This window comes from Falco punctatus, assembly GCF_963210335.1.
Source record: "Falco punctatus genome assembly, chromosome: 4".
NCBI lineage: Eukaryota > Metazoa > Chordata > Aves > Falconiformes > Falconidae > Falco > Falco punctatus.
In genome coordinates, this window is record NC_137583.1 from 84,502,834 (window position 1) to 84,515,374 (window position 12,541).

General features: G+C 39.7%; 1 protein-coding gene across 6 annotated transcripts in view; it reads left to right on the forward strand.

Moving 5' to 3' along the window:
• The window catches only part of ABCB5 (ATP binding cassette subfamily B member 5), a 72,054-nt gene that overhangs the window by 26,916 nt on the left and 32,597 nt on the right, over positions 1-12,541 (forward strand). For 4 of the 6 annotated variants that reach the window (XM_080385206.1, XM_080385204.1, XM_080385207.1 and 1 more), the window contains 10 exons: positions 66-219; positions 679-745; positions 975-1,166; positions 2,264-2,435; positions 3,467-3,591; positions 6,019-6,193; positions 7,151-7,264; positions 8,041-8,151; positions 10,504-10,629; positions 11,881-12,084. In XM_080385206.1, the coding sequence (XP_080241332.1) occupies positions 66-219; positions 679-745; positions 975-1,166; positions 2,264-2,435; positions 3,467-3,591; positions 6,019-6,193; positions 7,151-7,264; positions 8,041-8,151; positions 10,504-10,629; positions 11,881-12,084 (1,440 nt within the window). The remainder of the gene's footprint in view (positions 1-65; positions 220-678; positions 746-974; positions 1,167-2,263; positions 2,436-3,466; positions 3,592-6,018; positions 6,194-7,150; positions 7,265-8,040; positions 8,152-10,503; positions 10,630-11,880; positions 12,085-12,541) is intronic. The other 2 variants (XM_080385209.1, XM_080385208.1) reach the window with 2 other exon arrangements.

A 12,541-nucleotide genomic window follows, 5' to 3' on the forward strand; every position in this document is an offset into this window, starting at 1 on the left:
TCTGTACTGTAACAAATACACACGCTCTCAGGCATAACTTCGCTCTCTTTTTAATGCTTATGTAGTTTTGCTATGCTGACTGGGTGGATGTCCTTCTGATGGTAGTTGGTTTGATCGCAGCTGCTGCAAATGGTACTGGATTGCCGCTTATGATCATTGTCTTTGGAGAGATGACAAACAGCTTTGTGCTGAGTGGTGTGAAATCAAATACGTCAGAAGGTAAAAAGTTAAAACTAAACTTCTGTATTTACCAGTTATGTTTTGGTACAGGGGCTAAGATTTTTTCCCTCCCCAGACTATGCACTGGTGCACATCTAAACAAGCATGTAATGAGCAAAATTCATCCTGCTGCAAATGACCCAGTCATTTTAATCCATCTCTAATGGCTAGGCCAGGAAAAAAAAATTGCATTGGATGTGCTCTTTATGAATGAACTTCAACATCGGTAAGATAGTAAGGAGCATGACTGCCTTCTGTATTGTCAGTTATCAGGCACTAATTACTGGAAGCCCCTTAAAAATAAATGTGTGTTTTCCAAATGATTTTTTTTGTTTTGCAAAACTCTACTTGCAAAATAATAAAAAAAAAGATTCCCAAACTGATGACCCTAGATTGCCAGGAGTTATTTTCTACATGTAATACATTGACAAATATTACTACTTTTTTCCCCCTACACAGATACTTCAGTAAATAGTTCCAGCTGTTCATTGATTCCAGGCATAGATATAGAAGGTGAAGTGACAAAGTAAGAGTCTTTGTAGTTATTCTGTCAAAGGAGTATTGGGGGATTGTCTTTTACTGTGTTATCCCTTTGAGCAGAAGCCAAATGTTTGATTTCTCAAAAAGGCTTCCCAATAATGTATCAGAAGCTTCGGTATTTACTTTGGTGGGGTAAATGAAGACTAATTGTTGCTTTGTGTGCCTAACTCACAAGATACAGTGGAATCATATGGCCTTTTGTTACCTTATCACAGGTTTGCTTACTACTATGTGGGAATTGGCTGTGCTGTGTTGATACTGAGCACCATCCAAGTATGGACATTTTTGATTGCTGCTACAAGACAGACAGCAAGGATCCGGAAGAAGTTCTTTTTTGCAGTGCTCCATCAGGAGATGGCTTGGTTTGATACTATCCAGATAGGAACTTTGAACACCAGACTGACAGAGTGAGGGCTCTGTTCTTTTTTTTTTGCCCATTTCAAAGAAAACTGCCATTTATCTTCTATGGAAAAAGAATAAATTAAAAAACCACACACAGCCAAAAGAAAAATCAAACAAACACAAACATAGTGTGAAATATGACAACTCTGAGGAAGAAATTCATTATTTTCAGCTTCATTTATGTAGTTTCTGTGATATATGCATTGGAACGTTTTTTGTGTGAGATGCCTGATGTTGGCTTTCTAACGTGCATGAAGTATGTGGCAGACAGTACTAGATAAAAAGCTCTGCTGTCTCCAGCTAGTTTACAAATACTGAAACTTAATATTGAGTGGAAATGAGCTTGCATTTACATCCAGCCAGATCTTGGGCTAGACTCCATCCAGTCAAAGTCTTTGGAGCTTTTCCACAGATTTAAATAGACTTAGGGATGAGGACTGTATGCCCCAGGATGCGATGGGACTTTATGCATAAACACAGATTTATATATTTTTTTCTGGTTTTTAAGGTAGCTTTGGCTAGAGCTGTGTCCTGAAAAGTGTAAGAGAAGCTTGAATGAAATCACTCTCAGCTCTGTTATCTATGTGTTCTGGGAAGAGAAAATGGGGAAGGAAATGTGTATGAAAAGCAGGTTCTTCCAAATAACAGTTGTTCTGATTGAATGGAGATAACCCTTGATCTGAGTCTGTAGCCAGAACTAACATAAAATACAGCAGGGTGCTGAGTGGGAGGAATCATTTGGAGATGGTCATGGGAGGTGAGGAGGCTGTTTGGCTCTTTACTTGTATTGCTCGATTTGGAAGCTGGATGAGGAAACCAGGTCATTTGTGACCCAGTGTCAGGGCACAGAAACAGCTGAGAATGCTGGAAAATAAAGAAAATGAGCCCTGAAAAATAGGAGGTTTCTGCTGTGTTTTGGCCACACAAGAGGCTAATGGTACTGTTCAGTAGCTGTGGTTAGAAGTTTCACTGTGCCAGTTAGGAAATGGCAAAGCTTCTGACATTAGGCCACACAGTGTGAAACAGAGCCGGGGGGAAGTTAGAATAAAGGGCATTCAAAGCTAACAAATCTTTTTTTTATTATTATTATCATTGTTTAAAGTGACATCAACACCATCCACGAAGGCATCGGAGACAAGATCTGTATATTTGTACAGTTCTTTGCCACGTTTCTGGCAGGGATTATTATAGGATTCGTCCACGGGTGGAAGCTGACACTGGTGATTTTGTCAGTCAGCCCTCTGCTTGCTGCATCAGCAGCAGTTTGGTCAACCGTAAGTGTGGGGGGATTGATAAACAAACCAAACCAGAAAAACATTACAACCCTTATGCACAGGAAAGGGGGAGGAATGGGAGAAACCTAGTGTGGTTTCTAAGTTGGGAAGTTGGCCCCGTGCTTACTTCATGACTTCTCCTCCTTCTGTAGCTTTTCTCTGAGTTCCCAAGCATGTGCTTGTAAGTTATATTCCTTGTGTCCACATACTCTGTCCTTGTGCCATGTGGTAGGAGGGTTATCTGCATCAGCACATCTTCCTTGTGCAGCAATTTCTTCATGCAGAGCACTGGGGAAGCTCAGGCATGCTCATGTGAGCCTCTCTTTTAACACAAATGCTTTCAAGCTCTTTCCATCTGCACATATACAATATCTTGAAAATAATTTACCAAATTTGATGCTGTGTACAGCATAGACCCCAGGACGCATATACAGCTGCTGCAGACTGGAATGATATAAATTAGTGTAATATCTGGAGAGGTTTCACTTTCAGATAAGAAAACATTTTCCCCTTGTGATCTGTTGTAGCCACCCACATTAATGGGTACAACTTGTATTCCTGAGTGGTTACTTTTTTATAGTACTATGGGGTTTTCCTACTTGAAGCACTTCAAATAAGCTAGGAAGAACATTAGAAGTTGTAATGTGACTACCCTGCTTACTTTGATGTCCACTGGTTTTCTAGCTTCTGAACACCTCAGATACCCTCCCAGAGCAGCTATGGAACACCTCCCTGACCCAACACATGTCGTAATATAGCTTATAGGCTGTACTCCACTTGGGAGGAAAGTGGATCAGTGATGAAGCTCCTCTGAAGCTCATCTGATGCTCATGAGGTCTTTCACTGTAATGAGGACATAATGAAAGAATAAGCTGGGTTTTGGGGAAATTCAGGTCATGGAGAGGAGCTGATCCCCTCTTTCCTAAAACCTCATCTTGTGCCTTGATCGCTGATCATTCTTACTTACCAATACAGTGCGCATACCCTTTCAGTAGGCTGCAGTAAATAACATCTGGTTTTCAACTTTCCAGCTCCTGGCATCCCTTACTGCTAAAGAGCTGACTGCTTATGCTAAAGCAGGAGCTGTGGCAGAAGAAATTTTGACAGCAATCAGGACTGTTATGGCTTTCAATGGACAGGAGAAGGCATTAGCAAAGTAAGTTTTTGAAATAATAATTATATTTAAAATATGGAAAAGGAGTTTGGCTGTGAGTTGGTTTTGTGGTCTATGGGGTTTGGGATTTTTTTGGAGGGGCAGGGAAAGAAAGAGATTCTTCGTGGTGTCGTTTTATCCTTCTGTAAGTGGACAGCTCGCCTGAAAATAAATATGTGTAAATAGACCTAGTCAGAGAATGCAGGCAACTTTGTGTTAATGCTGCAGCATAGACTCAAATTTATTCTCTGATTGAGAGCTGGAACTGAATTTGAAGTGAAAGTGGTGGGAAGGTTATCTTTACCTATTAGTCAAATGCAGCAAAGAATGTGATTAATTGCTTAACTTCTAGAACATGTGCCCTGCTGTTCTGATCCTTGATTAATGAGCTTATGTTTAAGCCTCACTGAGTAACAGTCTCAAGTAAAATCACGTTACTGGCTTTTATTACTTTAGTGATTTGAAACTAATACTTGTAGTTAACCTAATCCAGTGTTGGCCCTAGTCCCATGTAAAAAGGTTAGGTGGATATGGCTGACCACAAATTTATTCACATGTGTCAGATAACAAGCATAAACAATAACATTCAGTATACAAATACAGGGCATCGCCAATACTATGCGGTTGGGAAAGACAAACCAGAAGACCTGATCCATACAATCCATGAACCTCTTATCTCTTTGAACGGTTATGTTTGCCCTGGTCTTGTGCAAAATTTCTAAGGTGATGTTAACATTAACTCCTATAGCCTGCTCCTGTATTGTCTGCTTCCAGGGGCTGAGCTCTGACTGTCTTATGGCACTGTATTCTGCTTACTGGGACTTGTGCTTAAGTTGCAATAATATTAAGACCCTTTCTGCTTACACAATACAGACAAAAAAGCCCTAAGATGGCCTAGATCAGTTGTCCCCTTCCTCCCCATCTTCTTCTTGGTCCCTGCAAACATCAGTGTCTGAAAATCCAATGATAGGAGCTATTTCAAACTATTGGGTTTTTTTGAGGTCTAGAGACAAAAATAACTGATACCCATGTAACTCCATGCTGGTAAGGCCTTTCCTTTCCTCCATGGTTGAGCAATCAGCCTCTTCCACAGCTCCACCTCCATTTAATGTAAAAAAAAAAAAAAAAACCAACAAAAAAACCCCAAACAAACCCCCAAAACCTAACCACGGAATTGGTGGCTTTCCTAGGAACATTTTCTATTTTCTACTAGGGACAGGCAAACTTCTACCAGGGACAAACTGGGGCATTTTGCAAATTCTGTACTGTGGCTCCTGCACAGCTTTTGAGCAATGGCCTCAGAGTTAGGAAAAGAAACCTTTCACTGCCCAGTGCTTCCACTGATCACAAATGTTTATGCTTGCAAGGGACCTTCAGTCATCTGTTTCTGGCAGTGGCTTGGCTCTTCCTCTGTAGCTGAATGATCACGTGTACTTGTTAAATTGCTTAAATCCAGTTCTCACTTCCCTGGAAGACCTATGATGCTGCTGAGTTGAAGGTAGGGTTAGTTTTAAGAGCACAGCCAAGCTAAAACATTTAAATATATTTGAGTAACAAATGTAGCGGTTTTAGCATGTAAGCAATTTACATGAACATACTGGTTTAAGATTCCTGCCTGGCTGACTGAATTTCATGCCTTCCTACTGTGGGGAATGTTTTGTATAGAAAACATGTATTAGGAAAAAAGTGTAAGCTGTTGAGCATGTTGCTGACAAGTAAAAAGATGCACTATTTCTAGACTATACTTTCTATAATGAGCTTGTGTAAGTGAAAGCTATTAGCTGGAAGCTGGAGGTGAATGAATATGAGCTATCCTTGGAAGAAATAATTCTCACATTGAACTTGTCAGTCTTTATACTGGTGTTCCATGTCCACTTGTTTGCTATATCGCCATATTAATCAGTAAACTAACCTAAGAGAAAGATTCCTGACTTGTCAAAATGACCAGTAAGAAAAACTCTGGCGTTAGAGGGAGCTCTGGGTTCTATTTGTTTACCTGCCTTCATCCATACTGCCTGAGTTGGGTTTTTTCTTGTTTTGCCTTTTTTAAATGTGGAAGACTAAACCTTACCTTCAATAGGTAATGTTGATAAAACTTTCTAAAGGTTTTCTTTCAGGACTAATGCAAACAAATGGCTCAAGATTGGTATCGTGTCTTCTGTCATGATGATGAAGGCATGCTACTCAATTGTTTTCTAAACTTCCATAGAAGTATAACAATGTCGTCAGCATGTCAGAGGAGAATTATTCAAAGGAATTATACCCCTACTAGTTCTCTTTCAAAAAAAATTAAAAATATCTGTATTCTCTTTGAGACTTCAATTGCTTTTATGGTAGAACTAGCTTTAATTAAGTAAAGGGCACTGGGAAATACCAATCAGAATGGTATGTGGTACCTGTCAAGCTAATGGTTTTCTTATTCACTTTTAGATATGATGCTAACTTAGAGATGGCTAGAAGTGTTGGAGTGAAAAAATCCATTACCACCAATACATCTCTAGGTGTTTCACAATTTCTTATATTTGGATCCTATGCACTTGCATTTTGGTATGGAACCAAGCTCACTACTGAGGAAGAAAATTATGACATTGGTCGTGTGTTAATTGTAAGTATAGCAATGCAGCTTTGAAAAATGCTCTGCCACTTCAAGAAAAGAACTATGCAAGTAGTGTATATAATTATTTCTATTTTCTGCCAACTGCTTGCTAATTGGTTGCTAGAGACTTGCTTGTTATAAAAGAACTGAAAGGAAGGCATTTATCTTACCTAGCTTTTGATACAACAACTTTGAACAGGGCACATTGAATTCCCACTCTAATCAGTGTAGAGGCAAAAGTATCTGCCTTTCTCACTTGTCCTGGACCCTATTGTAAGGCAGGATGAACAACCTAGAACCAGTGGTTTAGACAGCAAAGATAAGTAACGTGGACTGCCAACAAAATTCTAGCTAGACACTAGGATAAAATTAATCCCACTGGTGTGCTGAATGCGTACTGGGAAGTCTTCACCATCTCTTTTAGCCACAATGTTTTCTGCGTATTTTGTTGTTTACCTGCAAGTGTTTACCATACACTAACAGTGCTTCTAATTTAGTAATGGTTTGCAGGTATTTAGCTATCTTCTTGCTGTCAAAAGTTTGGCTACATGCTTAACTTACACAGTCCAGTGACTTCTGTTGTGTTCTCCTCAGTATGGCTCCTCACAGCATGTAAAGTTTATTGTGTGTTGGTCCCACAGGTGGGATTTCAGTTAAAATCTGGACTAAATTTTGCAAGCTAATTTTAGCAGCATCTGGAAAGCAATGGAGAAATTTGTTCTATTTTACATGATAAATAGTGCAAGAACATTGAACATTCATGCCACAAAAGCATGTGTCAGTAGTTACCATTCACCCCAGGAAAATGAGGAGTGGACAGGAGCAACTGTGAAATGCACCTTTCTTTCACTTTTATATTTAATTTTCCTGGAAAGGGTGCACTAGAAAGTTGTGGGCATTTAACAGCTAGGCGCTGGTGGCTCTGTGGTCACGGTTAACTCTGATAATGCCCTCCATCTCCCACAGGTGTTCTTCTCTGTGCTCATTGGAGCCTTCTCCCTGGGCCAGGCAGCTCCTAACCTGGAAAGTGTAGCTAATGCGCGTGGAGCTGCCTATGAAGTATATCAGATTATCAATAAGGTAAGCACAAAAGAAACCTTTCAACCACACTTTTTTTCCCTTTTTTTTCCCCCCCTTGTAACAAAAACGCTCAAAAGCCCCTAACCATAAACCCTATAGATGCCTAACACTGAAACCCATAATCTCTCCATTCATATCAAGAAAACCGCCTCTTTACTTCTTACAGTGAATGCTGGGAAACCTGTCATGTGTATCTGAGATTTGTGGAGGAGGTCTTTCTTTAATATTAGACTTGCAACTCCAAAGGAAAAGTAGTAAGGCACTATACTATTTTTTAAAAGTGCATTTACACACAATTTCAGCTGACCTAGGATTTTTTTTGTGGGGGAGTTGGTAAGGAGGGAATTAATAGTGTTATTGAAAGTTATAACATTATAAAGCTGCAATGCTGGTGTTGCTGTGAAGGGTTTCCATATTGTTATCTTGATCTTGCTGTGTTATGCAGCAAATGGATATCTGTGTACATAAAACACTTCAAACAAGTAGGACTAGAAAGTTCATGGAGAAACAGCTGCATCGTTCTTCCTGATGTGAATACTGAGGGCCATGTTTAGGCTGCAGGACAGTAAAGTTCTGCAATTACAGATTTTCTGCTGTGGTTTTTGTTGTGTTTGAAAATGTACTCTGTTTGTCCAAGTAGCATTCACAGTTAGATGCTCCTCTGCATTCAGCATCCTGTGGGTAAAATGCAGCATCTTTGCTATGATATACCACAGTGTAAACTAGCGGTTCCAAAAGTGTGATAACCAGCAATATATTTAAAAACCTCTTTCCAGAAACGGCTCATAGATAGCAGTTCTAAGGAAGGCTACAAACCAGACAAACTCATAGGAGAAATTGAATTCAGAAACATCCATTTCAGTTACCCATCCAGACCTGATGTTAAAGTAAGTGTTCATTTTGGATTAATCTGTTGTACTGTAATTCTGCAGCCTATGTATGCATTGTTTGTCTAATCTTGTTGTTCTTGAACACAATATGCATTCTTGTCTTGAGAGGTGGGACATTATTTTTTTGCCCCAGTAGTCCACAAAGACAAAGCTCTAGATCTATTGCCACTAGCTACCTGCTCACCATTCTCTTCTACTGCACAAAGCGAAGAAGAATGTGTTGCTCCTAGTCAGAATTTCTGTGAGCAAGAGCTCTGATAAACCAAATAAGACTTTTAAGATCTGTCATTAAAACTTCCAGACTTTAAAGTCAAACCAGGAAGCTGCTCTTTTTCCATTCCCTTGGCTGTTCTGAGTTGCTGTGATGTCCCATGTGAAAAATGACATGTGAGATAGGTTTTACAACAATATGCCATCAAATGGATGGGAGCATTAATCCTAAATATACATTTGTAAGTCAAATGTTATTTTGGGAAGATGTTAAAATTGCTGTTCAATCAACTGATGTCCCATTCTTTGCCAGCTGAATTTCCCTTAATGCCATTATTGTGCAGTGCTATGTACATCATGTCATGGCAGTTACTTTTGTGGTGATACAGTTGGTTTGACTTCCCTACCATATTCAACAGTTTACAATCTTTCAAGAATCCTGATAAAGGTGATAGGAAAAGGAATTTTCTGCTGCTGTTACTTGATGAAGAAAAAGGTAGAAATAGAGATTTTTAAACGTCAACAATTAAAAGCCAAATATGCCAATTCAGTGGTGAGAATGGGAAAATTCATATTACTGTAGCTATTTCTTCAGATGGCTCTTCCCACCTCAGTCATCTGAGATCTGTCCCATTGCGCATCAAATCCTGTTCCCAGGACACTGGGGCTGCTGAAGGGCGGACCCCAGAGCTAGGCTTTCTGCCTAACTGAAGTCAGTGCAATGCATCGTCTTTCACTCTTGGCTCAGAAATCAGAAGTGACAGAAGCAGACTCTTCATTCTTCTTCCTAAAAATGCTATTCAGGCTGATGAGATGTGTTATGAGTCTGCATGCCAAACGGGAGGGGAAATAAGAAATATTCTGTCATCCTTCCCAAATCTACTGATTCAGCAGCTCTCCCTGCTAAAAGCATCAATGTTATCTAATACAGCCAGAAGGAATCAGCAAAGATATGTAGGAGTTATCCACAATCTCAAACAATAAATGCAACACAGTGTAATCTCCCCTGTCCCGGCTAAACCAAATCAAAGAGATCTAAGGAGTCTAGTTATTGTTAGTTTTAATCTTGACAACACCTTGCCTGATAAGAGTTAGAAACAGTCTATTAGATGGTTGTGACTATTTGCATCTGGAGAAATTATGGTTTCCAGAATATAGTTCTTACCTGATAATGCAGGCACCAGGATATCAGCTTCTTGGAGACACAAACCCTGCTAGATGTAAAACAAGTAGAGGAGAGCAATATTGCAACAATTTTAATCTCTTGTAGGCAAAATTATAAATCACCCTGGTATAAACAAGAAGAGTTCCCATAGCAGCCAAATATTTTGGCAACTACACAGCATTGCTAGTATATGACATGGACATCTTTTGAGGTAAAAAGTTCCTAAATGTGAAGATGGCAACAAAGGTGTCATTAATCTGTAACTACTCCCTGGGTTGCTGAGGCAGTTAACAATGAGGGCTGGGATTTCGTAACAGCTTTCCAGCAGTTACCTTGTCAAAACAGCCATTCATATTCTAAAAACAGAAGAGAGGAGGCTTGTTTCTCAGCAATACTGCTTAGCACCTTAGAAATATTTTCCTGTGAGATTCATAAGTGTTATGCCATTGCCTACACATTGGAAAATGGAGGACAGCAGGAGAAAGTAAGATCCCGAGCCTGCTACCAGATCACACAAACTAGAGAAAACGAGCTATCAAGTTTAGAGTACTCTGGCTATGTCTATATTAGTTGATGTAAGTGTGCTGAGGAATTTTCCCAGGCACTGGAATGCAATGGTCTATGCAAGGGAACTCTTAAAATGTTTCTTGGCATGAACTTGGCCTGTTCCAGCTATCAATCTTCTCAAATAATTCCCAGGCTTGGTTTGGTAGCCAGAGGATCAAGGGGCCATTCCCAAAAGGCAGGTTGCATGTAGCCATCCTGTTTCGAAGACTAACACATTTCACAAGCACAGATGCAGGCCCTTTCATATCAGTGCTCCAGAATATTCTCAGGTACGATTAACTTACTAGTATTGGCATACCTTCAGACTGTGCCCCTTACTACTGCTCTGATTATTGCTGCAGTTATCTTGACAGACCATCCTCTAATCAAGTGTGTCAAACTAAGATATAATTTATTTATTTTTCCAGATTCTCAAAGGTCTAAACTTGAAAGTTCAAACTGGGAAGACCATTGCTTTAGTTGGTGCCAGTGGTTGTGGAAAAAGCACTACTGTTCAGTTGCTGCAGAGGTTCTACGATCCTGTCCAGGGAGAAGTGAGTGCCTGCAAATGAGCTGTAAAAACTGAGAACTATTAGGATAAAAATGAGTTTCCCATACTTGACCGAACCTCGATTTTTATTTTTTATTGAATTTGAGTATACTTCTGCATAGTTCAGTATTTGCACAATTTAAATTTCAAATTAACTATCTTCTCCTGTTGGCTTGACTTCATTGTTCTTCTTGCACTACTGTGCCAGAAATAGTAAATACCACAAATCTTGGAATAGATGCAAGATCAGAATTTAAAATTATTTTAATCAGTAATTGGCTTCTAAGGTTCTGTTAACATTTTTTTGTTAAGCAAAACATAATCCAGCAGTGCCCTGCTGTGCTTCGCTTTCTGTTCATTGAACATAAACTAAAACCTGGAGTTTTCCTATTTTAAGTGGTTGTTTTCTTGGCTCATTTTCTCTATCTTCTAACCCACAGCAAAAGTTTCCATCATTACACGTTGTACATCTGCTCTACCTCTAAACACTAGATCCAGTCAGTAAATGATAAATGCTTCTCATAAGAAATTTCCAAAGGGAAAAAGAAGGAAAACAAACAATATATTTTTCAGTGAAATGTTCTTCTCATATTTAAAGAATGCTACTTAGTAGTTGTTACTGCAGGTTGAAACTAGGCAAGCATTTCAAACATTAAATGCTGAACTATCACTACATAGTGTATTAAGGTGGCTATCTTATCAACACAGCTGTTTCTTAAAATTGTTGTCTCTGTGACTGTTCATTCTTGTCCCCATGCCTCAGTTTGCTCAGTTCCTCAGTTCCTCCCCTGTGCTAATGTCAATCAATGTTCACAGGACCACACTGCAAATGATCTAGATAAAAATAACTTTCCCTTCCTTTTTAGTCAACTTGGACTATTTCTTTGATCTGGTGTAAAGTACAGCCACAGAGGCAGTAGTGTAGCCACAACTGCAACGGCAGCAAACTGGCACAGGGGCATGAGAACAGGGTAAAAATATGCAGGAGAGCTGGAAAACTCTTAAGCCAGGTTGGACAGGATGGTTACTGGGGGTGGGGGAGGAGAACAAACCTCTATTTATGCTGCTGCTCACCATTTACTAGCTTGTGTAATGGATAAAAAACTACAGTTTTAACTCTCCCCCAACATAGTTTTCTGCTAAAGACTTTTCTTTTTTTTGCCTTTGTAGCTGATATTTAAGTAATAGTAATTAATTGATTTATTATGAAAAAAATGCATTTCTCAACTTCTTTGACATACACTTTTTCTATCAGATTACCTTAGATGGTCGGGATATTCGGACACTTAATGTAAAGTGGCTACGAGAAAATATTGGTATCGTGAGCCAGGAACCTGTTTTGTTTGCAACAACAATAGCCGAAAATATTCGCTATGGCCGAGAAGATATTTCTGATGCTGAAATTGAGCAAGCAGCCAAGGAAGCCAATGCTTTTGACTTCATATCTAGACTGCCTGATGTGAGTTTGTGAACTTCTTTTGAGTGTAAGAATAAAAGGTCCATTTAGGCCAGCGTCCTGTTTCTGAGGGGGCGAGCATGAGTATTCAAGTTGTAGTTTAACTTCTCAAAATACTCTTATAGCCTCCGGCAGCTTTCAGTTCAGGGCCTTTCTGGGCTAGATACCGTGCCTTTGGTTGGTTACCCTCAAAGGATTTGTGCCTAAGTCTGGAAAAGCTGCCAGTGCCTTAACTCAGAAGGGAAGCTTCACAGCTGTATTACCATTCCTACCCATCTCACAAGGTGTGGGAAGTGTTGGGCTCTTAAAGAGAAGATGCAGAAATCCGAAACTCTTTGTCAGGAGCTGTCTGCATGTTCAATAGGAAATGGGGGGTGTAGGTAAGTATGCCCTGAACCAAGGCCATTTTCAGCAGCTGGGAGCTTGAGCTCTCCCTCTGCCTGAGATTCACAGCCTTGAG